Here is a 23,486-nt window from a genome sequence, read left to right as displayed (position 1 = left end):
AGTGATTTTGTATTGAGGAATGCCATGAAATTATTGCATAGTTTACCCTTGTCTGCTAAGTCACTTCAGTCGTGTCTGACTCTGTGCGACCACATAGACTGCAGCCCACTAGGCTCCCCCATCCCTGGGATTCTCCAGGCAAGAACACTAGAGTGGGTTGCCATTTCCTTCTCCAATGCATGAAAGTGAAAAGGGAAAGTGAAGTCGCTTAGTCGTGTCTGACCCTCAGCGACCCCATGGACTGCAGCCTACCAGGCTCCTCCATCCATGGGATTTTCCAGGCAAGAGTACTGGAGTGGGGTGCCGTTGAACTAGTATAAAAAGAGTAAGGCTTTCAGGTATCTTTACAAAGGTATTGCCACAGATATATCAGTGTCAAGAGCTGAAGGGCTCTGTATAAACTTGATCCTGGATATGTCTTTGCCTTAGACTGTTTAAAAAAAAGTCCTATTTGACTGTATTGTATCCTTGAAATTTTCAAAGAGAGTAGATCTTAAATGTTCTCACCACGCATGTTAAATAGGATAACTATATTAGGTAGTGGATACTTTAAGTGGTTTTACTACAGTAACCATTTCCCAGTATGTATTTATACCAAAGTATCATGTTGTAACCTTAAACATATGCAATTTGTATTAATAAATAAAGTCCTCATTGAAAGATAAAACCAAGCAGCTTAAATTGAAAATATTGCTTCTTTTACCTGGCTGCTGCTTATCTAGAGCTTCTGCTTCTTCAGAATACTTTTTTCAGCAGAAAGTGAGATGTCTTCTCCTCATCTTTCCTTGAGCAGAGTCTTGTACTTTTCAGGATTGTGTGAACCTGGGGACCTGGCATCTCACTGTCTTGTCTGACAACAGCATCTGAGCTGCTTTCCTTCTGGGTGATCTGGAAGTTGCAGCTGTGCCCGCATACTGCAGTCAGAGGTCTTCACTGTCATTTATCATCTTGTTTGTTATTCTGTTGCATCTTTAACCATTTAGGAGATGGATACTCAGATTTCCCCACAAATCGGCTAAATGTTTGTCTTTACAGATCATATTTAACTCTCATAATAGTTGCAAAATTTTACCCAAACCGTGTTGTGAAACCTTAAGTTAGGTGTGAGGTGATGGTTTAGTCAAAGCTCACTCTTGGCTGCACAGGTGAGCCATTGTCTACCTGTATTTCTTCCTCTTCACACCACACTTTGGAATCTTGCCTTTGGGCAATGTGATCTGACCTGGCACATTGGCTTATGTGAATGTAAATATCTCCCAAGAAGTTCATTTACTGCCTTGATTTTACCTAAATGTTGGCCCTATATGAAGTCAGGAATTATAAGGATTATAATAACATGGACATAACTTGAAATTCCATAAACCTGGAAAAGACAAATTTCCTCACGCACAGCCTTGCACGTAGAGTCCTGCTGGGGTGCAGAAACAAGGCACTTCTTTTCAGGTTACAGGTGGGCTGATTCTTTAGGGCACAGCTGGTGCTGCCGAGCAGCTCTGAAAGGCCCCTCTGAACTTCTGTGGTTCATGCTCAGGCCCCACCTCCTGATCCCTGGTCCTGGGGAGGAATCAGATTGGGCATTAGAAATGGAGTGGCTGCTAAGCCCGTAGCCATAGTTTGTTCTGACCATGGATTCCAGGCTGGGGCAGATCTCCAGCAGGTCTCTAAGGCTGGACATATTCCACTCGTAAAATGGCCCATTCAGCATTTCGTGCTCTTTGCAGCTGAATTTTGAATGATTGTGAAGGAGGTATCGTATATAAAAATGACTTGCCATTTCCACAGCTTTGGTAAAATTACCTCTGGCTTTTGATCATTGTTTTTGTTGTGGTGGTGGTGGTAAAATACTCCCAGTGTAAAGTTGACCATTTTCACTCCCTTTAAGTACAGCATCTAGTGGCGTTAGGCACACTCACATTGTTGTGTAGCCATCACCATTATTCATCTCTGGAACTTTTTCTTTTTTCCAAACTGAACCTCTGCATCCATTAAACACTAACTCCCCAACCCCTCTCCCCGCACCCAGCACTATTCTACTTCTTATCTTTGTGAATTTGAGTACTTTAGTACTTCATGTAAGTGGAATCATACAGCGTTTGTCATTTTGTGTGAGGCTTATGTTCTGTAGCACGATGTCTTCAAGGTTCATCCATGTTGTGGAAGGTGTCAGAATTTAATTCCTTTTTAAGGCTCGATAATCTTCCACTGTAGGCCTATGCAACATTCTGTGTGTTTGCTCATCTGTCAGTGGACAGTTGTTTCCACCTTTTAGCTATTGTGAACATTGCTGCTGTGAATATGAGTGTACAAATTGTCTGTTCAACGTTGTGTTTTTAGTTTTCTTGAGTGTATCCTTAGTGGTGTAATTGCTGTATTCTATGCTAATGTCATGTTTAATTTTTGAGGAACTTCCGTATTCTCTTCCATTGTGGTTATATCATTTTACCTTCCCACTTGATCACTGTTTTCTTCTTTAACTTGAGGAGTAAAGAAAAAGTTTCTTATGAAGTATAACATTTTTTTTTTTCAATTTTATTTTATTTTTAAACTTTACATAACTGTATTAGATTTGCCAAATATCAAAATGAATCCGCCACAGGTATACATTTTGTTTGGATCAGTGGCTCTAGTTGGTGGTCTGTTGAAGCAGCTCCTGGTGTCTTTTCAGCTTCCTCAGATCTTTAGGGCATTTTTCTTACTAAATAAAGGGAATGAGCAACACGGGTTGTGTATTTTGTAAAATCAGCAGACTGGAATCAAGACCACAGTTTCCTCACAGGAACAGTGTTTTGAACATCATACTTGCTTGTTTCAGAATGAGGAAACTAAGCCCAAAGTGTTTAAATATTGTTACCCACAGAATGAATGATTGAATCCTAGTCTCTGAATTTCTTTCCTAAGGCAACCTCTCTAGTCTCATCCAGTTTGGCTAAAAATTACTTAGTTGGCCCCTAAGTCTAAACCTACACCCTTTAACCTTCAGACAGGTGCAATTTCACTGAAACAGGGGGTGGATTTTGCTTTTACCTCCTGCTCCTCCCTTTGCTGTCCTTGTGGTTGGGGCTGCCACCACACTGAGGAGTTAGAGGCTGAACAAGGGTCCCTAGAGCCCTGCTGTCAGGGGTCATCCTGCTCCTGCTGACACCACTCAAGACCCCTGGAACACATGCTCCATTGTGTTATGTTCTAAGATGACTTGGTATCACCTTAGGAATCTGGATCTCTGTCTCCCTCTCTCATTTCAGGCCCTGCGCCTGAGTAGCCCAGCCATGGGGAAGACCACCACAGGCCAGATAGTCAACCTGCTGTCCAACGATGTGAACAGGTTTGACCAGGTGAGCTGCCCCTGAGGGATCCTCTTCCGTTTCCTGTTTTTCTCACTGAGTTCAGCTTATTGGGATGCCAGGTGCCAGGGTTTGGTGTCAGCCAGGGTTCTGTTGAAGATGTAAGACAAAGTTTCTATTTATCCAACTTTCACTTCTCTGTGTACAAATTCGATGTAATTATATGTATTGTTTCATAAGTGAGAGTTTTGTTTTTCCAATAATAAATGGCAGCAGTGTTCTTGCCCAGCTTGGTTAGTGTCCTAAGGGGTCCTCCTGGAGCGGCCCTTCTTGGCACGTGGTGTAGGTGTTGCTGAACTGTCCTCCTCCTCCTCTAGGTGATGAAGGCCTGGTGGGCAGGGATTGTTTTTTCCCCTGCACACTGTTCAGTGCCTGCTGCATAGGGAGCCTTCAAGTGGGTGGTCCCCAGACACAACCTCCTCTCTGCTTGTCCCCACACACTCTTTTTCCACTGACCTTAAGCATAGATCACATGACCCAGAACATCATAGCTGTTGGTCAGATCTGTGTTGTAGTAGACACTTTTCTATCCAGTATTCATTCATCAAACATGAAGTAAGGCCCCTACTCACTTTCAGTGATGAATAAAGCTTAGTTTCTGCCCTATAGAAGCCACAGTCTATCAGGGAGGTAAATACACAAGTAATTACTGGAGAGAGCAGTAGGTACCATAATACAGGCTTTCCTGGGATGCTGGGGAGCCCAGGGGAGATGGGGGCTAAACTCTGGGATGGAGAGCATTTGGAGAAGCCCTGAGCTCATCTGTGTTGTGGTCAAATCCACATCTTCCTTCATTGCTGCTGGTCTGATTCTCCCAGGACATCCCTGAAGTCAGCCCTGTGCTGCCTGAAACAGTGTCATCTGAGGTGGACACTTGGATTTCTGCTTTAGCAGGTTTAAAACGCAGTGAGGTCATTTCTATTTAGGTTTCTGTTTGTTCCTTCAGAGCATATTGTCTCTATACTCTGTCCTTAATGGCTTTTATACCATCCCAAAGAGAGGCTATGCTAAAGAATGTTCAAACTACTGCACAATTGCACTCATCTCACATGCTAGTAAAGTAATGCTCAAAATTCTCTAAGCCAGGCTTCAGCAATACATGAACTGTGAAATTCCAGATGTTCAAGCTGGTTTTAGAAAAGGCATAGGACCAGAGATCAAATTGCCAACATCTGTTGGATCATCAAAAAAGCAAGAGAGTTCCAGAAAAACATCTATTTCTACTCTATTGACTATGCCAAAGCCTTTGACTGTGTGGATCACAATAAACTGTGGAAAATTCTGAAAGAGATGCAAATACCAGACCACATGACATGCCTCTTGAGAAACCTGTATGCAGGTCAGGAAGCAACAGTTAGAACTGGACATGGAACAACAGACTGGTTCCAAATAGGAAAAGGAGTACGTCACCCTGCTTATTTAACTTATATGCAGACTACATCATGAGAAACGCTGGGCTGGAAGAAACACAAGCTGGAATCAAGATTGCTGGGAGAAATATTAATAACCTCAGATATGTAGATGACACCACCCTTATGGCAGGTAGTGAAGAAGAACTAAAGAGCCTCTTGATGAAAGTGAAAGAGGAGAGTGAAAAAGTTGGCTTAAAGCTCAACATTCAGAAAACTAAGATCATGGTATCCAGTCCCATCACTTCATGGCAAATACAGTGGCTGATTTTATTTTTCTGGGCTCCAAAATCACTGCAGATGGTGACTGGAGCCATAAAATTAAAAGACACTCCTTGGAAGGGAAGTTATGACCAACCTAGAAAGCAGATTAAAAAGCAGAGACATTACTTTGTCAACAAAGGTCTGTCTAGTCAAGGCTATGATTTTTCCAGTGGTCATGTATGGATGTGAGAGTTGGACTATAAAGAAAGCTGAGTGCCAAAGAATTGATGCTTTTGAACTGTGGTGTTGGAGAAGACTCTTGAGAGTCTCTTGGCCTGCAAGGAGGTCCAACCAGTCCATCCTTAAGGGAGATCAGTCCTGGGTGTTCATTGGAAGGACTGATGTTGAAGCTGAAACACCAATACTTTGGCAACCTGATGTGAAGAGCTTACTCATTTGAAAAGACCCTGATGCTGGGAATGATTGAAGGCAGGAGGAGAAGGGGATGACAGAGGATGAGATGGTTGGATGGCTCACCGACTTAATGGACATGAGTTTGGGTAAACTCCGGGAGTTAGTAATTTACAGGGAGGTCTGGTGTGGTGCGGTTCATGGGGTCACAAAGAGTCGGACAGGACTGAGCAACTGAACTGAAGAAGGCTTTGTCTTTCTCTTTTAAGGTAACGATGTTCTTGCACTATCTGTGGGTAGGGCCACTGCAGGCTGTCGCAGTGACCGCCCTGCTCTGGATGGAAATAGGAATATCATGTCTTGCCGGGATGGCAGTTCTCATTATTCTTCTGCTTTTGCAAAGCTGCTTTGGGAAGTTGTTTTCATCACTCTGGTAAGAGAAACATTTCTTTTAAAAATTGATAATACGTAATTGGTAACATCCACAGTTTGCTTGATGCTTTTGTTCAAAAACAAGACAAATGCCTTCTCTAGTCTCTTTGTGTGAGTTGTAGACCCTGCAGGCTTAGCCAGTGGAAGCTCCACCCTTAAACTGAAGGCTGATCCTGAAACAGGAACAGGGAAGGCATTCACTGGGTCCTCTTGGCACTGTGTCTGAAAAAATAGAGTGTCCTTCAGCAGAATTTACCCATGTCCAAGTTATTTAAATATTGTTAAATAGTAATAATCATGTAGCCCCATTTCTCACTGCATATATTTTTGTTATGCTTGTGTTGGAGCCTTTCAGGTATTTATTCATGTTTCCATTAAGTTATAAGCACCCCCAGGGCCAGGCTGATCTCCATTGTGTCTTTATGAAGCCCCACAGTCACAGCAGCACATGTGGTGGAAAAGTGGCTGGTGGTGAAGAGCCTTCTGCTGCTGAGTTAGACCTGAAGCAGGTCCCAGAGGGTTGGAGGTGGGTGGTTGTCAGGTGATGGAGATGTTGTGCTATTTGAAGGTCACTGAGTTCTTGTGTGTGTTGTGTGTGTGCAGTTCTGTGCTTGGTGTCTTTCTTTATTTGGAATTTCCTTTCCTTTCTTTGCTGGAGAGATAGATACTCCCTATCCTTTGAGGCCCTGTTCCAGTGCTACCAGGTCTCTGAAGCTCTTCTTGTTCTCCTCTCCTGGTGGAATTAACAGCCCCATCTTTTCTGCTCCCCAGAACTTCTCTCCTATTTTATTACAGCACAGACTCTGTCTTCCTGGGTGTCTTTCTGCCTTCCTACCTGACCGTGATCTCTTTGAGCAGATGGTTTGTATCTGACACATTTCAGGTCTTTCTTAGCCAATCCTGCACATTTTCAAGTTACTTCTTAAAATGGACTGAATGGTTAGTTTCCTAGTTGAAGCCTTTTTCTCCATTTGTACTTTGAGTAGGACCTGCCTGTGTTCTAAATGGAAAAGGGCTATAGAGAATAATTTTATTCCTAGCCCCGCCCCCATCCACACTCCTGCTGCTGCTGCTGCTGCTGAGGAAAGTTGGGCTGTGGTCACTAAGGCTCATCTCACATCTGTCCCCTCAGGAGTAAGACTGCTGCTCTCACAGACGAGAGGATCAGGACCATGAGTGAAGTCATAACTGGCATCAAAACAATAAAAATGAATGCTTGGGAAAAGTCATTTATAGACCTTATTACCAGACTGAGAAGGTAAGTTTATATATATAGATGTTACTCCATATTTTCATGCTTTATTTCCTATTCTATTGGATATTTTAGATGTCTTGCCAAAGAAGTGTTTAAGTTCATCTTCACATTAAGGTGAACTTCAATACTAACTATTCACTGCATCGCCTACATGTTGCAGGAGGGTTAAGAATAGTGGAGATATCATTTAACCTGTTCTTTCATTTGCCATCTTTTCAAAGGAAAAAGTATATATGCTTCTTACTTATATAGAAATGAAATTCTAAGAAGTTCTTAATACCTCAAATCCCAATAAGCAATGCTTTTAACATAGTATTTGAGACAATGACATTCAAACTAAAATTGTAATTTATGGTGATGGCTGATAACCAGGAAGATTATAGAGACTTGGTATACTTGTATTGAGCTGAACTGTATGAATCACTATTGTTCGTTGTTGCTGTGCTTAGTCGCTCAGTCGGATCTGACTCCTTGTGACCGCATGGACTGTAGCTTGCCAGGCTTCTCTGGCCATGGGACTTCCCAGGCAGGAATACTGGAGTGGGTTGCCATTTCCTCCTCCAGAGGATCTTACAGACCCAGGGATTAAACCCGTGTCTCCTGCATTGGAGGTGGATTCTTTACCACCATGAAAGCTCATGAATCACTATTCATTTCAAATGGAGCTATGAAAATACTGTCCCTTTTGTTCTGCTTCATGTTTTTAGACTGTTTCTCCATCTTTCATTTAAATATCTGGTGAGCATTTCTCTGACCCCACCTTGTCACCTCTCACTTTTCACCTTTGCGGAGCTCATCTTCCTTCTACTCTGGCCTCCAAGCCTGACTCCAGCTCATCTTCAGGGTCCACGTGTGTGTGACTTGCCCTGACTCCACTGCTCCGAGTTACATATCCCAGCTCTGGGCTCCCTTGGGGGCTGTGATGACTGTCTCTGTCTATTGTCTCCCAATTTTGTGGTTGCTAATTCTCTTTGCCCACAAGTTCATGAGCGCCTGGAGGGGAAAGGACATGTCTTTCTGTGAGGAGCCTGGCACAGACTCCTCAGTGATTATGAATGTTTGTTGAATGAATGATCAAACCCAGTATGATTGACCTGAAATGTTTGCAAGTGTGACATTAAGCCTCCTTTTACTTGAAAGAGTGAAGTGATGATGCAGTGTGTGGTCCTGGTGTTGGGCAGACCCCTGAGTGTGCACTATGCTAATGTCTCCATGATGTGACGGATGGTTTATCTTAATCTGTGTCCATTCCCTAGAAAGGGGCCACTTACACAGGGCACTGAATTCGTGTCTTGTATGCTGACGCTTCTTATAAAACCTTTGTCCTACTTTCTTTTTACAGTAAGGAAATTTCCAAGATTCTGAGAAGTTCCTACCTTAGGGGCATGAATTTGGCATCATTTTTCACTGTGAGCAAAATCATGATTTTTGTCACCTTCATCACCAATGAGCTCCTTGACAACCGGATCTCAGCCAGCCAAGTGTTTGTGGTGGTGACGCTGTTTGAGGCTCTGCGGTTCTCGAGCACCCTCTACTTCCCCATGGCCGTCCAGAAGGTGTCAGAGGCCGTCGTCAGCCTCCGAAGGATAAAGGTTTGGTGACAAATAATTTTTTTTCAGTTGTAGGTGGATTTTTTGTAAAATACCTCCTTTTGTTTGGTATCACTATGTTCCAGTTAAGTGATATTTAACTCTCTCAGTGCCAAAGCTGGCAATCTTTCCAGAATGTTATAGGTACTCCCTTTTCTTATTAGGTAGAGTGCATTACAGATATCCTAAGACTGGTTCTCATGTAGGGGCAGTAGTATATGTAAGTAGTAGTAGCATAGGGCTCTAGTGTAGTGATGTCTGCAGAGTGACTAAAGTGTCTAAAAGCGGGAGCAAACAGAGTGCATCTCCTGTGCTGACTCCAGTGGCCAGGCAGTGACTGTGCACAGTCCCTGGGCCGGGAGGGGAGGAACTTGCTGAGAAGTCCTTGTTCCCTGCGGAGGAAGAGTGCCTCAGATTCACTTAATTCTCTGTGTTCGAAATAAGTTCTTTCTTCCACAGATGTTTTACTTGTTGGTATCTGAGCCTGCCTTTTGTATCTGTCTTTTCATCCCTGGCCCCTTTTTATTTACTGCTTAATCCATTCTCTCTAGCTGCCTTCTTCTTTTTAAATTTGTAATTCCCACCACTATGTGAACTAAGAACTTCCAGATATACAAGCTGGATTTAGCAAAAGGCAGAGGAACCAAAGATCAAATTGCCGACATCCATTTGATCATAGAAAAAGCAAAAGAATTCCATCTGGCTTGAAACATCTACTTTTTCTTCATTTACTACACTAAAGCTTTTGACTGTGTGGATCATGACAAACTGTGGAAAATTATGAAAGAGATGGGAATATCGAACCACCTTACTTGCCTCCTGATAAACCTGTATGCAGGTCAAGAAGCAACTGTTAGAACTGGACATGGAACAACAGACTAGTTCCAAATTGAGAAAGAAGTATGTCAAGGCTGTGTATTGTCACCCTGTTTATTTAACTTATATGCAAAGTACATCAAGTGAAATGCTGGGCAAAGGAGAATGAAAAAGCTGGCTTAAGACTCAACATTCAAGAAACTAATATCATGGCCTCTCGTCCCATCAGTTCATGGCAATAAATGGGAAACAGTGGAAACAGTGGCAGACTTTATTTTCTTGGGCTCCAAAATCACTGCAGATGGTGACTACAACCATGAAATTAAAAAATGCTTACTCCTTGGGAGAAAGGCTATGACAGACCTAGACAACGTATTAAAAAGCAGAAACATTGCTTTATTAACAAAGGTCTATATAGTCAAAGCTATGGCTTTTCCACTCATTGTGTATGGATGTGAGAGTTGGGCCATAAAGCAGGCTGAGCATGAAAGAAATGATGCTTTGGAACTGTAGTGCTGGAGAAGACTCTTGAGAGTCCCTTGGGCTGCAAAGAATTCAAACCAGCTAATCCTAAAGAAAATCAACCATGAGTATTCACTGGAAGGACTGGTGCTGAAGCATCAATATTTCCTTTGCCACCTGATGCCAAGAGCAGACTCATTGGAAAAGACCCTGATACTGAGAAAGATTGAAGGCAGGAGGAGAAGGGGACAACAGAGGATGAGATGGTTACATACTGTCCCTGACTCAATCAACATGAATTTGAGCAAACTCTTGGAGATAGTGACAGACGGGGAGCCTGGAATGCTATTGTCCATGGGATTTCAAAGAGTCAGACACAACTTAGTGACTGAACAGCAACAAATACACTATATTATATTGATATATACCATGAGCTGTAATAATAGTATATATTATTCCATATATTATTTAATATCTTCTGATGTGAACTAATACTTTAAGTACAGTTAGCAAAACAGTATTTAGACTGTTCAAAGTTTGCAAATTCCAGGAAAGCAACTGCTTTTGTTTGTGCTTTCTTCCTGCAGTTTAACAATCTGTTTTTTTCCTCTTTTCTGTAGAATTTTTTATCACTTGATGAAATACCACAGCTCAACACTCAGCTGCCATCAGATGGTGAAATGATGGTGAACATGCAAGATTTCACTGCTTTTTGGGATGAGGTAACATATTTTTCTTTCCAAGATCCTGACTGCTAAGACACAAGTGTGAGATAGATTTATGGGAGAATTTTTAGATTGTATCATGGTGTAAAATGTGACTTGCTCATTAACTAAAAGTATGTTAAAATTTTTTTCGAAATTGGCACTAAGGTTTGTATCTAATAGAGATTAAGTATAAAATCAACCTAAAATGTTTGACATGTTGCTCTCACTCTCATTTTCAAGACAGTTTTCAAAGTATTAGCACGTATTGAATTTAAAGTCCATACATTTGTAATGTTAGAATTTATGGAATTGGACAGACAGAATGCGGCAGTGTGGAATGGGTTAACTAACAAACATGCAACTGGTTGTTAAAGATGCTTTGGGGAATTAGTGTATATTTTTGCCTTGATTATCAGACCACTTTATTATACATAGAGTGAGGCCATGATCTGGATGTTTGCTGTGGGGTAGGGTGGGGGCTCCTGCATCCTGAGTTTCTGGATGTTTCTGGGTACTTTGGTGGCAGGTGGGGCAGGAGGAGACAGCAGGTGGGCATAATGAGCACCAGTGATTCCCAGTTAAAGGACTGCACTGTATCACAAGCTGACAGGGAGAACTGGTGATTCCCAACACTTGGTTTATTTGTTAGGTTCAGGCAAACAGAAAAAAAAAAAAAAAAAGAAAAACAGGGTCTGGTCTCAAGAAGTTTTCAGCATCACACACCCATTGCGGCCCCTTTACCAACTGAAATGCTCCCCCTGCCCCCTGGTTCCCTGGTCCTCTGTGCACACCCTCCTCTATCAGTGTGAATTAGTCAGTAAAACAGAACCCCACCACGGGAGAGGGAGTTCCATGCAGGGAATTAGTTATGGAGATGATAAAAGGGAGAAAAAAGCAGAAAGGGCAAAATGGTGGTGTGTGAGACAACCCAGGGGTTATCAAAGGCAGGAAGCTGTTCCTACTCCAGGGCTGGAGGATCTCTGGAAGGAGGTGCCTCTACCAGAGGGTCCACCCTCCAGAGCAGAGCCCAGGAGTCCAGCAGCTGTCAGAGTGGGGACCACAGAGCACGTGTCAACTCTGTAGACTCGTCCTGTCTTTCATGCCTGTGACTCTGTGGTGCCATCTGCATCCTGTTAACCTGCTTCTGACTCAGCACCTGCCGTCCCCACCGATAACCAATAGTTTGTTCCCAGATACATGAAACCACATCCCTGTACCTTCTGTACCTGGAAACTCACACAGGGTACCTGACCTTCCCTGATGGTTTCTCCTGCCTTAATATAGTAGATTTGCCTCCTGTTTGGTGTTTCTCGGCATAATGCTCTTGAAACATTTATAGAAAGCACCACTAAAATTCTGTTATAAAGTCCACTCTATGTGAATGCTACCACATTCTTTGTATGAAACTCGTTAGCGGATTTCTTTAGTTCCCAGTAAACACGTAGATTTATTTTAAAACAATTTGGTATAGGATACAGATTGTTTCTGCAGTTTTTAATGAACTGAAATAAAAATATATACAACAGTATGTGCCTGTGCAACAGATGGCTGTAAGGTAGAATAAGGGATTTTAGTTGTACTACAGCCTATGTGAATAAATCAGATGAAAAATCTGAAAAGGTTTCTATATACCTTCTAGAGTAAAAAAAAAAATCCAAATTGTTAATAACTCAATGATTTTAATAAAAAATATTAATAACTCAAGATACTAAACTGCTAAAGGAAGAGGAGAAAAGGTTGTGAGTTCTGCGGTAAGGCTCTTCTTATAAAATCTAACTAATTGCATATTATGATTCTGTTAGAGCAGTATTCAGAATTATAGAGATGAGAGCCTTCATCAGCTACATTTTCACAAAAATAGCTACCATGTTAACATTAATGTGTGGCAAGGTCTCCTTGGAGAAGGAAATTGCAGCCCACTCCAGGATTCTTGCCTTGAGAATCCCATGGACAGAAGAGCCTGGCGGGCTACAGCCCATAGGGTCACAGAGTCGGACATGCCTGAAGTGACTTAGCAAAGCAACACAAAGGTATTCCTATCTAGGTAAATGATAATTATGCTATTGCAGCTAAATTTTACCACTTTGGGGGAATGAAAATTCTAAATATTTTCAACTGAATCTTATCTCTTATGCTACTGCTAAGTCACTCAGTTATGTCTGACTCTGTGCGACCCCCATAGACCGCAGCCCACCAGGCTCCCCCGTCCCTGGGATTGCACTCACTAAAAACTAACAGCCATGGTACCATAATAAAAATTTTTGTGAGGTACCTAGACTGTTACTACTGAGACACAAAAATGTGAGGTAAGCATACCTTTTCCCAGAAACCTTTGAAGCCAAAGATATTAAACAATTAAGTCACTTGAAAACATTAGGGATATGCATAAACTTTCAAATAAAACAAACTATAGCTGTACTAGGAAGCAATGATGAAATAGTAAATCTTCATCTTATGAATGTTTAATTATCTAAATGTAAGGAATTCTGACTTAAGAAATGGTCAAAAGCAACTTGTCATTTCTTACGGTAAAATATTGAAAACCAAGTGCTAAATTCAGCCACTATAGGATGAAGAAACTAAAACAAAAAAGCCTTAAGTACCTGGAGACTTAGTGAGCAAAAGCTCATTTTAAACTGATTGAAGCCCCTGAATTAATCCTGTGTCAAAGGCAGGGAAGAAGGATCTCTCTAAACTTGTAAAAACTAGTGATTCATAAGGAAACTAAAGAAATGAAAGTATGCATGCTTATCATACCACAGAAATAAAAACTGAGAAAGGATACAGAAGAAAGAAAAAGTGTGATCTGTTTACTCAGGGCAATCATCATTAAAAATCTACAGTAATCTCATCAACTAAAATTTTTCTCTGAAATTATACTGTTCCCATTTCCTGTGTCAAAACTTAAAATGACTGTCTCATTAAAGAGTTAGTAAATTATTATAAAACAGCTTCCTTCTTGCCTCATAGAGGTTCAGTTCAGTTCAGTCGCTCAGTCATGTCCAATTCTCTGCTACCCCATGAATCGCAGAAGCTAGGCCTCCCTGTCCATCACCAACTCCTGGAGTTTACCCAAACTAAAGTCCATCGAGTTGGTGATACCATCCAGGCATCTCATCCTCTGTCGTCCCATTCTTCTGCCCCCAATCCTTCCCAGCATCAGGGTCTTTTCCAATGAGTCAGCTCTTCCCATGAGGTGGCCAAAGTATTGGTTTCAGCTTCAACATCAGTCCTTCTAATGAACACCCAGGACTGATCTCCTTTAGGATGGACTGGTTGGGTCTCCTTGCAGTGCAAGGCACTCTCAAGAGTCCTCTCCAGCATCACAGTTCAAAAGCATCACTTCTTTGGTGCTCAGCTTTCATCACAGTCCAACTCTCACATCCATACATGAACACTGGAAAACCATAGCCTTGACTACATGGACCTTTGTTGGCAAAGTAATGTCTCTGCTTTTTAATATGCTGTCTAGGTTGGTCATAACTTTCCTTCCAAGGAGTAAGTGTCTTTTAATTTCATGGCTGCAATCACCATCTGCAGTGATTTTGGACCCCCCAAAAATAAAGCCTGACACTGTTTCCACTGTTTCCCATCCATTTTCCATGAAGTGATGGGACCAGATGCCATGATCTTCGTTTTCTGAATGTTGAGCTTTAAGCCAACTTTCTCACTCTCCTCTTTCACCTTCATCAAGAGGCTCTTTAGTTCCTCTTTACTTTCTGCTATAAGGGTGGTGTCATCTGCATATCTGAGGATATTGATATTTCTCCCAGCAATCTAGATTCTAGCTTGTGCTTCTTCCAGCCCAGCGTTTCTCATGATGTACTCTGCATATAAGTTAAATAGGGAGGGTGACAATATACAGCCTTGACGTAGTCCTTTTCCTATTTGGAACCTGCCTGTTGTTCCATGTCCAGTTCTAACTTGCTTCTTGACCTGCATACATGTCCCTCAAGGGACAGGTCAGGTGGTCTGGTATTCCCATCTCTTTCAGAACTCTCCACAGTTTATGGTGAACCACACAGAAAAGGCTTTGGCATAGTCAATACAGCAGAAATAGATGTTTTTCTGGAACTCTCTTGCTTTTTCAATGATCCAGAGGATGTTGGCAATTTGGTCTCTGGTTCCTCTGCCTTTTCTAAAACCAGCTTGAACATCTGGAAGTTCACAGTTCATGTATCCCTGAAGCCTGGCTTAGAGAATTTTGAGCATTACTTTACTAGCGTGTGAGATGAGTGCAATTGTGCAGTAGTTTGAGCGTTCTTTGGCATTGCCTCTCTCAGGGATTGGAATGAAAACTGAACTTTTCCAGTCCTGTGGCCACTGCTGAGTTTTCCAAATTTGCTGGCATATTGAGTGCAGCACTTTCACAGCATCACCTTTTAGGATTTGAAATAGCTCAACTCGAATTCCACCACTTCTGCTAGCTTTGTTTGTAGTGATGCTTCCTAAGACCTAATTGATTTCACATTCCAGGATGTCTGGGTCTAGGTGAGTGTGAGTGATCACACCATTGTGATTATCTGGGTCATGAAGATCTTTTTTGTACAGTTCTTCTGTGTATTCTTGCCACCTCTTCTTAATAGCTTCTGCTTCTGTTAGGTCCATACCATTTCTGTCCTTTATCGAGCCCATCTTTGCATGAAATGTTCCCTTGGCATCTCTAATTTTCTTAAAGAGATCTCTAGTGTTTCCCATTCTTTTGTTTTCCTCTATTTCTTTGCATTGATCGCTAAAGAAGTCTTTCTTACCTCTCCTTGCTATTCTTTGGAACACTGCATTCAAATGGGTATATCTTTCCTTTTCTCCTTTGCTTTTGGCTTCTCTTCTTTTCACAGCTATTTGTACAGCCTTCTCAGACAGCCATTTTGCTTTTTTGTATTTCTTTTCCATGGGGATGGTCTTGATCCCTGTCTCCTGTACAATGTCACTAACCTCCATCCCTAGTGCATCAGGCACTCTGTCTATCAGATATAATGGCAAACCTCTTAGGTATTCTTCCTTTGAGAACCCCATGAAGAGTATGAATAGGCAAAAAGATAGGACACTGAAAGATGAACTCCCCAGGTTGGTAAGTGCCCAATATGCTACTGGAGATCAGTGGAGAAATACTCCAGATAGAATAAAGGGACGAAATCAAAGCAAAAACAAACAAACAAACAAACAAAAAAACAGTTGTGGATGTGACTGGTGATAGAAGCAAGGTCAGATATTTTAAAAAGCAATATTGCATAGGAATCTGGAATGTTAGGTCCATGAATCAAGGCAAATTGGAAGTGGTCAACAGGAGGTATCAAGAGTGAACATTGACATTCTAGGAATCAGCAAAGTAAGATGGACTGGAATGGGTGAATTTAACTCAGATGACATCCTGGAATGTGAAGTCAAGTGGGCCTTAGGAAGCATCACTACAAACAAAGCTAGCAGAAGTGGTGGAATTCGAGTTGAGCTATTTCAAATCCTAAAAGGTGATGCTGTGAAAGTGCTGCACTCAATATGCCAGCAAATTTGGAAAACTCAGCAGTGGCCACAGGACTGGAAAAGGTCAGTTTTTATTCCAATCCCTGAGAGAGGCAATGCCAAAGAACGCTCAAACTACTGCACAATTGCACTCATCTCACACGCTAGTAAAGTAATGCTCAAAATTCTCTAAGCCAGGCTTCAGGGATACATGAACTGTGAACTTCCAGATGTTCAAGCTGGTTTTAGAAAAGGCAGAGGAACCAGAGACCAAATTGCCAACATCCTCTGGATCATTGAAAAAGCAAGAGAGTTCCAGAAAAACATCTACTTCTGCTTTATTGACTATGCTAAAGCCTTTGACTGTGTGGATCACAACAAACTGTGGAAAATTCTGAAAGAGATGAGAATACCAGATCACCTGACCTGTCTCTTGAGAAACCTGTATGCAGGTCAGGAATCAACAGTTAGAACTGGACATGGAACAACAGACAGGTTCCAAATAGGAAAAGGAGTACATCAAGGCTATATATTGTCACCCTCTCTATTTAACTTATATGCAGAGTGTATCATGAGAAACGCTGGGCTGGAGGAAGCACAAGCTGGAATCAAGATTGCTGGGAGAAATATCAATAACCTCAGATATGCAGATGACACCACCCTTATGGTAGAAAGTGAAGAACTAAAGAGGCTCTTGATGAAAGTGAAAGAGGAGAGTGAAAAAGTTGGCTTATAGCTCAACATTCAGAAAACGAAGATCATGGCATCCAGTCCCATCACTTCATGGGAAATAGATGGGGAAACAGTGGAAACAGTGTCAGACTTTATTTTTTGGGGGTCCAAAATCACTGCAGATGGTGATTATAGCCATGAAATTAGAAGACACTTACTCCTTGCAAGGAAAGTTATGACCAGCCTAGACAGTATATTAAAAAGCAGAGACATTACTTTGCCGACAAAGTTCCATCCAGTCAAGGCTATGGTTTTTCCAGTAGTCATGTATGGATGTGAGAGTTGGAGTATAAAGAAATCAGACCGCGGAAGAATTGATGCTTTTGAACTGTGGTGTTGGAAAAGACTCTTGAGAGTCTCTTGGCCTGCAAGGAGATCCAACCAGTCCATCCTAAAGGAGATCAGTCCTCAGTGTTCATTGGAAGGACTGATGTTGAAGCTGAAACTCCAATACTTTGGCCACCTGATGTGAAGAGCTATCTCATTTGAAATGACCCTGATGCTGGGAAAGATTGAGGGCAGGAGGAGAAGGGGATGACAGAGGATGAGATGGCTGGATGGCATCACCAACTCGATGGACATTTGTTTGGGTAAAGTTCAGGAGTTGGTAATGGACAGGGAGGCTTGGCATGCTGCAGTTCATGGGGTCGCAAAGACCTGGACATGACTGAGCGACTGAAATGAAATGAGCTGATTAGAAAGAAAGTCAGGCATGCAGGATAAGGACATTTCCTTGAAAGAAACCAGTTGCATCAAAGCTGGCTTTGACACAGGATGTGAGGTTGTAGATAGAGTGGTGTTAGTTGTAGCTGAGAGAAGCTGTAGTGGGAGCTGAGGTGGGGAAAGCAGTGCTGTGGTTTTCATGGTGGTTGCTATGGTGTATCAGCTGTGTTCATCACCTGGCAGTCACTAACATTGAATTATCTGAACAGTAGCTTTTGCCTTTCATTCAATATAAAAGCAGGTAATATTAGCAGCCTTAGCATCTAAACGGGAGACATAGCTGTTGTCGTTTCCCCAGATTTCTGGTGCTGGAGAGGTGACCCTCAGGAGGCATGGCATTGGGGCTCTCATGGTGGTGGTCAGTAAAGCTGGGTGTGTAGTTACATTCAGGGCCGCGGTGGTGTCCTGAGCCATGGTCATCACACAGAGTATGGCCAGGCACCCATGCCCAGAGCAGCAGGTGGGAGAGCCTGGATATCATGTCCTCCATGCAGGTGTTCAAGTGGAACTGGGGCGCCCAACACTATGTCTGTCCTTTTGTTCTTACACACCTCCCTGCATTGTGTACAGGTGTCCACTGAATTTCTTTTGTACCAAACTATGCAGCATTTTAAAATTAACTATTTTGTTCTTTCAAGAGCTGAATATCATGTTCTCAGACTTCTTGCCCTTAGTACAGAACACCCTGTTCTGTTGTCCTGGCCTTGCCTATGAAAGGACTGTGCCCCTTGCTGGCATCATTAGTAATTAGGGGCTGTCATAGGTCATGGGTGAGAGAGCCCTTGAAAGGGGGAGAAGCACAGACATTGGGAGTTTTGGAGAGAAGCTGAATCTGAATGAAGCCCCTGCTGGGTTGGGAGGCAGGAGATAGACATGAGCTCTGTAACCTTCTCACTATACAGCCAGGTGGACAGGTGGGGAAGGTCTCAGCTTTAATATAAATGGTCCCAGGGACTTCTCTAGTGGTCCAGTGGTTAAGAATCCACCTTCCAATGCAGTAGATTCGGGTTCCACCCCTGGTTGGGGAACTAAGATCTCATATGCTCTGGAGCAACTAAGCCCACACACCGCAACAAAGACCCAGTGCAGCCAAAATAAGAAAAAAAGCAAAATAAAGGTTCTGTGGGGGCCTCCAAATCTCATGGGACAGGGGTTTGGAACTGTATCTGCACAGAGTTGGGGTGTTTTGTTGAGTCACTGTCCCCTGAGCCTGGATAACCAGTGGGGGAGGGGACCCAGTGCCTCTGAGCTGTCAAGTGCTGCCCTCTTCTGGTAATCCTAGAGCAGTGCCGGATCCCAAAGCCTGAACAAGGAGGGAACTCAGTGTCTGGCCCTGACAAACTGAGGACTGCGATGGGAAGCTGATGTTTGTAGGTAGTTCACTATTTTGTAGTCATAATTGAGTGAAAAGTAGTAAAATAGGAATCCTAAGTTTCAGGCAGGAAGAAAGAAGTGGAGAAATTTAAAAAGCTTAAAAAAATCTTTCTCATGTATTAAAATCTAGCTTTTTAATTCCTAAAATCTGGAGCAAGTTTTTTGGTGATGAAAAATCATTGTCAAATTTTTTTTAGTATGTGAATATTTTTTAATCAGTTCAGTTCTTTCCAGAAAAAAAAATTCAATTTGAAGATTATCCAGACTTTTACTTAATCATATGTAACCATTGTGTGTGTCTTTCTTCAACATAGCAGTTACTGAGATTTCTCTTAACATTTAGATATGTAAAGATGTACAGACACCCTAAGTCTTTCAGGAATATGATCCGTGATTGGCATGATGGTACATTTCCTTCTCCGTCATATTGGACTATGTACTGTTTCATGTACATTCATGTTTTTTGTTTTCCTTGTAGTAGAAGCACTTTATTGCTCCTATTTAGCCAGAATAGGTAATGCATGTATCACATATAAAATTGAGGCTTTATCACTCTGACCCATGATGTCATAATTAATTTCTTTATTCTTCATTATTTTGTTGTCGGTATTACATTACAGCTCTCGTTAAATTAGAGCTCTGACCATGACTTATAAGAGTTAATTTAGCATGAGTGACTTCTTCATATAAAGTGCCCTTTTGCTTGCTGAGCATTACTGAGGTTTATTCTGTATCAAATGAAAATGGAGAGATTAGTGATTTCAAATTATTTATTAAAAGACCAGGCATGCTAGGTACTTATGCTGCCACCTTGTGAAGATGAATGAGATAGACAGGTAAAACCAGAGGTCATGATGAAAACTTATAAATGATTAAAAACCTCCCCTGAATATTCTAAGTACATTATATTAATAAGTTCGTGTGCATCATGCAGTTTGCATTTCAGGCAGGCACCTTGTCATCTCTACTACTTAAATTCTGTGGGTGGCTAAAGCTGTGTCTGTATGGAAATCTGATAAAATAAGGTATCTTCCTAAAGGCAATTATGGCTGCTTCAAACCCCCAAAGAGATAGGATTGGATGAAAAGGCCTCCAGGACACAGTATCTTAAAATAGGAAGGATAAAAATTGTGGGCTATATTAGCATGAAAGTGAAAGTTACTCAGTCCTGTCTGACTCTTTGCAACCCCCATGGACTATACAGTCCATGAAATTCTCCAGGCCAGAATACTGGAGTGGGTAGCTATTCCCTTCTCCAGGGGATCTTCCCAACCCAGGTCTCCTACATTGCAGGCAGATTCTTTACCAGCTGAGCCACAGGGGAAGTCACCAGGGAAGATATATTAGCATATCAATGACTATTATATTATTTTCAACTACTTTCTGAAGTAATTTGTGTTACTTTGTTGAAATGAGTGTGTTTTTATAAACTTTAATTTGCAGGAATCGGAATCACCAACCCTAAAAGGCCTTTCGTTTACTGTCAGACCGGGTGAACTGTTGACTGTGGTTGGACTTGTGGGAGCAGGAAAGGTAAGTTGTGATGCCTTTTGTCAGTTTGACGCAATGCTGCAGCTCCTGTTAAATTCTCAGAGTGGAGCCCACAGCTGAGTGTGACATGGTTTGAATTGGGTGTGTCTAGAACAGTGTTTCTCTAGGTGTGTTCCATAGAATGTTAGTTTGCAAGAAGGTTTCATGGCCAAATAAGTCTGGATAAACACACACTGTGTTTTCCTTCTTGATGTTTCATGTTGCACAGTTGGGAACTGCTTGAGGGGAGTTTGGCTGTTTCAGTGAAGGAAATTATTGATGTGATAGCTGTTCAGGATAGACGGAGACAGTGGGGACTTCTTTTTGTCACAGTGGCCCCTCCAGGAAGTCTGGAGGTGGTGAAGGCTCTTGCCAGAAGCTCTGAGCATTTCCTCATGTGACTTGACTTGTTCCCGCCAGTGCACATGTAAGTGAATGTGCAGCCATGTGGTAGAGCTCAAGATACAGACGTGAGCCAGACCTGACACCTCTGCCTTTCAGAGGCAACCAGATTCTGAGGTGAGACAGATATGCAGGCAGATTATTTCAGCCCAATGTGGTACGTGCTCTGATGGTGTGGACATAGACATGTGGCTTCTGTGTGTTACAATAGATTTGAAGGACATGTGTACGTGCACTTAGTCTCCTGTGTTTTGCACAACAAAATACAGAAACGTTAAGTGTGGGATTTGTACACGAGAGGGAGATGATTATCTCGATGATGGACTTTTAAAAATATTTATTTATTTATATTTCTTTTAAAAATTTATGTATTTATTTTACATTTAAAAATTTATTTATTTTTTAATTGGACGATAATTGCTTTACAATATTGTGTCAGTTTCTGCCATACATCAGCATGAATCAGCCATGGGTGTATGTCTGTCCCCTACCTCTTGAACCTCCCTCCCACCTTGCACTCCTCCAGGGTGTTACAGAGCACTGAATTTGAGCTCCCTAGGCATGATGGACTTTTAACTCTTTGACCACAACAACCTCAGAGTTCTCTTAATTAATAATCTTTGGATATATTCTTCACGCATCGCTTTAAGTTAAAAAAGAATATTTATTTATTTGGCTGAATTGGGTCTTAGTTGCAGTACGTGGGCTCTCTAATTGTGTGTTGGCCTAGTTGCCCTGCGGCATGTGGGACCTTAGTTCCCTGACAGTGTATCTAAGCAGAGCCCCTGGCATTGGAAAACAGATTCTTTTCTTTTTCTTTATTATCTGGGTATAATTATTAAATTTTTAAACTTTTTATTTTATATTGGGATATAGCCAATTAACAGTGTTGTGATAGTTTCAGGTGAACAGTGAAGGGTATCTTTCAACCATACATATATACGTGTATCCATTCTCCGGCAAAATCCCCTCCCATCCAGACTGCCACAAAGCATTGAGTAGAGTTCCATGTGCTATACAGTAAGTCCTTGTTGGTTACGCATTTTAAATATAGCAGTGTGTACATGTCCATCCCAAACTCCCTAAATATCCCTTCCCCACATCCTGAAAGGTGGATTCTTAACCACTGGACCACCAGGGAAGTCCCCACATACCTTTTTAAGAACAAGTATTTGTCAAGTAACAGATACCCAGATGCAGGAACAACTGCATTAAACATCAGATACAGAAAGTACCGCACAAACTACTGGACAATTGCACCCATCTCACATGCTAGTAAAGTAATGCTTAAAATTCTCCAAGCCATGCTTCAGCAGTACGTGAACCATGAACTTCCAGATGTTCAAGCAGGTTTTAGAAAAGGCAGAAGAACCAGAGATCAAATTGCCAACATCTGCTGGATCATCAAAAAAGCAAGAGAGTTCCGGAAAAACATCTATTTCTGCTTTATTGACTATGCCAAAGCCTTTGACTGTGTGGATCACACTAAACTGTGGAAAATTCTGAAAGAAATGGGAATACCAGACCACATGACCTATCTCTTGAGAAATCTGTATGCACGTCAGGAAGCAACAGTTAGAACTGGGCATGGAACAACAGACTGGTTCCAAATCGGGAAAGGAGTACATCAAGGCTATATATTGTCACCCTCTCTATTTAACTTATATGCAGAGTGTATCATGAGAGATGCTGGGCTGGAGGAAGCACAAGCTGGAATCAAGATTGCCGGGAGAAATATCAATAACCTCAGATATGCAGATGACACCACCCTTATGGCAGAAAATAAAGAAGAACTAAAGAGCTTCTTGATGAAAGTGAAAGAGGAGAGTGAAAAAGTTGGCTTATAGCTCAACATTCAGAAAACTAAGATCATGGCATCCGGTCCCATCACTTCATGGCAAATGGATGGGGAAACAGTGGAAACAGTGGCTGACTTTATTTTTCTGGGCTCCAAAATCACTGCAGATGGTGATTGCAGCCATGAAATTAAAAGACACTTGCTCCTTGGAAGGAAAGTTATGACCAACCTGGATAGCATATTAAAAAGCAGAGACATTACTTTGCCAACAGAGGTCCATCTAGTCAAGGCTATGGTTTTTCCAGTGGTCATGTATGGATGTGAGAGTTGGAGTATAAGGCAAGCTGAGAGCCAAAGAATTGATGCTTTTGAACTGGGGTCTTGGAGAAGACTCTTGAGAGTCCCTTGAACTGCAAGGAGATCCAACCAGTCCATCCTAAAGGAGATCAGCCCTGAGTGTTCATCGGAAGGACTGATGTTGAAGCTGAAACTCCATTACTTTGGCCACCTGATGTGAAGAACTGACTCTTGAAAAAACCCTGATGCTGGGAAAGATTGAGGGCAGGAGGAGAAGGACGACAGAGGATGAGATGGTTGGATGGCATCACCGACTCGATTGACATGGATTTGGGTGGACTTCGGGAGTTGGTGATGGACACGGAGGTCTGGCGTGCTGCGGTTCATGGAGTTGCAAAGAATCGGACACAACTGAGTGACTGAACTGAATAGAAAGTACACATCTGGCTGGTCTGCTCTGCTAGTGAAGAATGTTACACATTCTTAGTCTTTGCTGAGTAGAGCACTTCGTTTGGGGAAACTCAGGCAGGGTAGATTGTTATGG

The 23,486-nt window shown here is 42.0% G+C and overlaps 2 protein-coding genes across 2 annotated transcripts in view; one reads left to right on the top strand and one right to left on the bottom strand.

The window, feature by feature from the left end:
• Positions 1-23,486, bottom strand: part of LOC123328868 (ATP-binding cassette sub-family C member 4) — a gene marked incomplete in the record, with an annotated part of 1,148,417 nt that overhangs the window by 1,080,877 nt on the left and 44,054 nt on the right.
• The window catches only part of LOC123328865 (ATP-binding cassette sub-family C member 4), a 69,288-nt gene that overhangs the window by 26,236 nt on the left and 19,566 nt on the right, over positions 1-23,486 (top strand). The window contains exons 5-10 of the mRNA XM_044926910.2: positions 3,243-3,332; positions 5,635-5,798; positions 6,930-7,055; positions 8,395-8,644; positions 10,540-10,641; positions 20,359-20,448. Coding sequence (XP_044782845.2) covers positions 3,243-3,332; positions 5,635-5,798; positions 6,930-7,055; positions 8,395-8,644; positions 10,540-10,641; positions 20,359-20,448 — 822 coding nt within the window. The remainder of the gene's footprint in view (positions 1-3,242; positions 3,333-5,634; positions 5,799-6,929; positions 7,056-8,394; positions 8,645-10,539; positions 10,642-20,358; positions 20,449-23,486) is intronic.

The sequence above is a fragment of the Bubalus bubalis genome, chromosome 13, assembly GCF_019923935.1.
Source record: "Bubalus bubalis isolate 160015118507 breed Murrah chromosome 13, NDDB_SH_1, whole genome shotgun sequence".
Classification (NCBI taxonomy): domain Eukaryota; kingdom Metazoa; phylum Chordata; class Mammalia; order Artiodactyla; family Bovidae; genus Bubalus; species Bubalus bubalis.
This window is presented reverse-complemented; position numbering and strand designations above follow the sequence as displayed.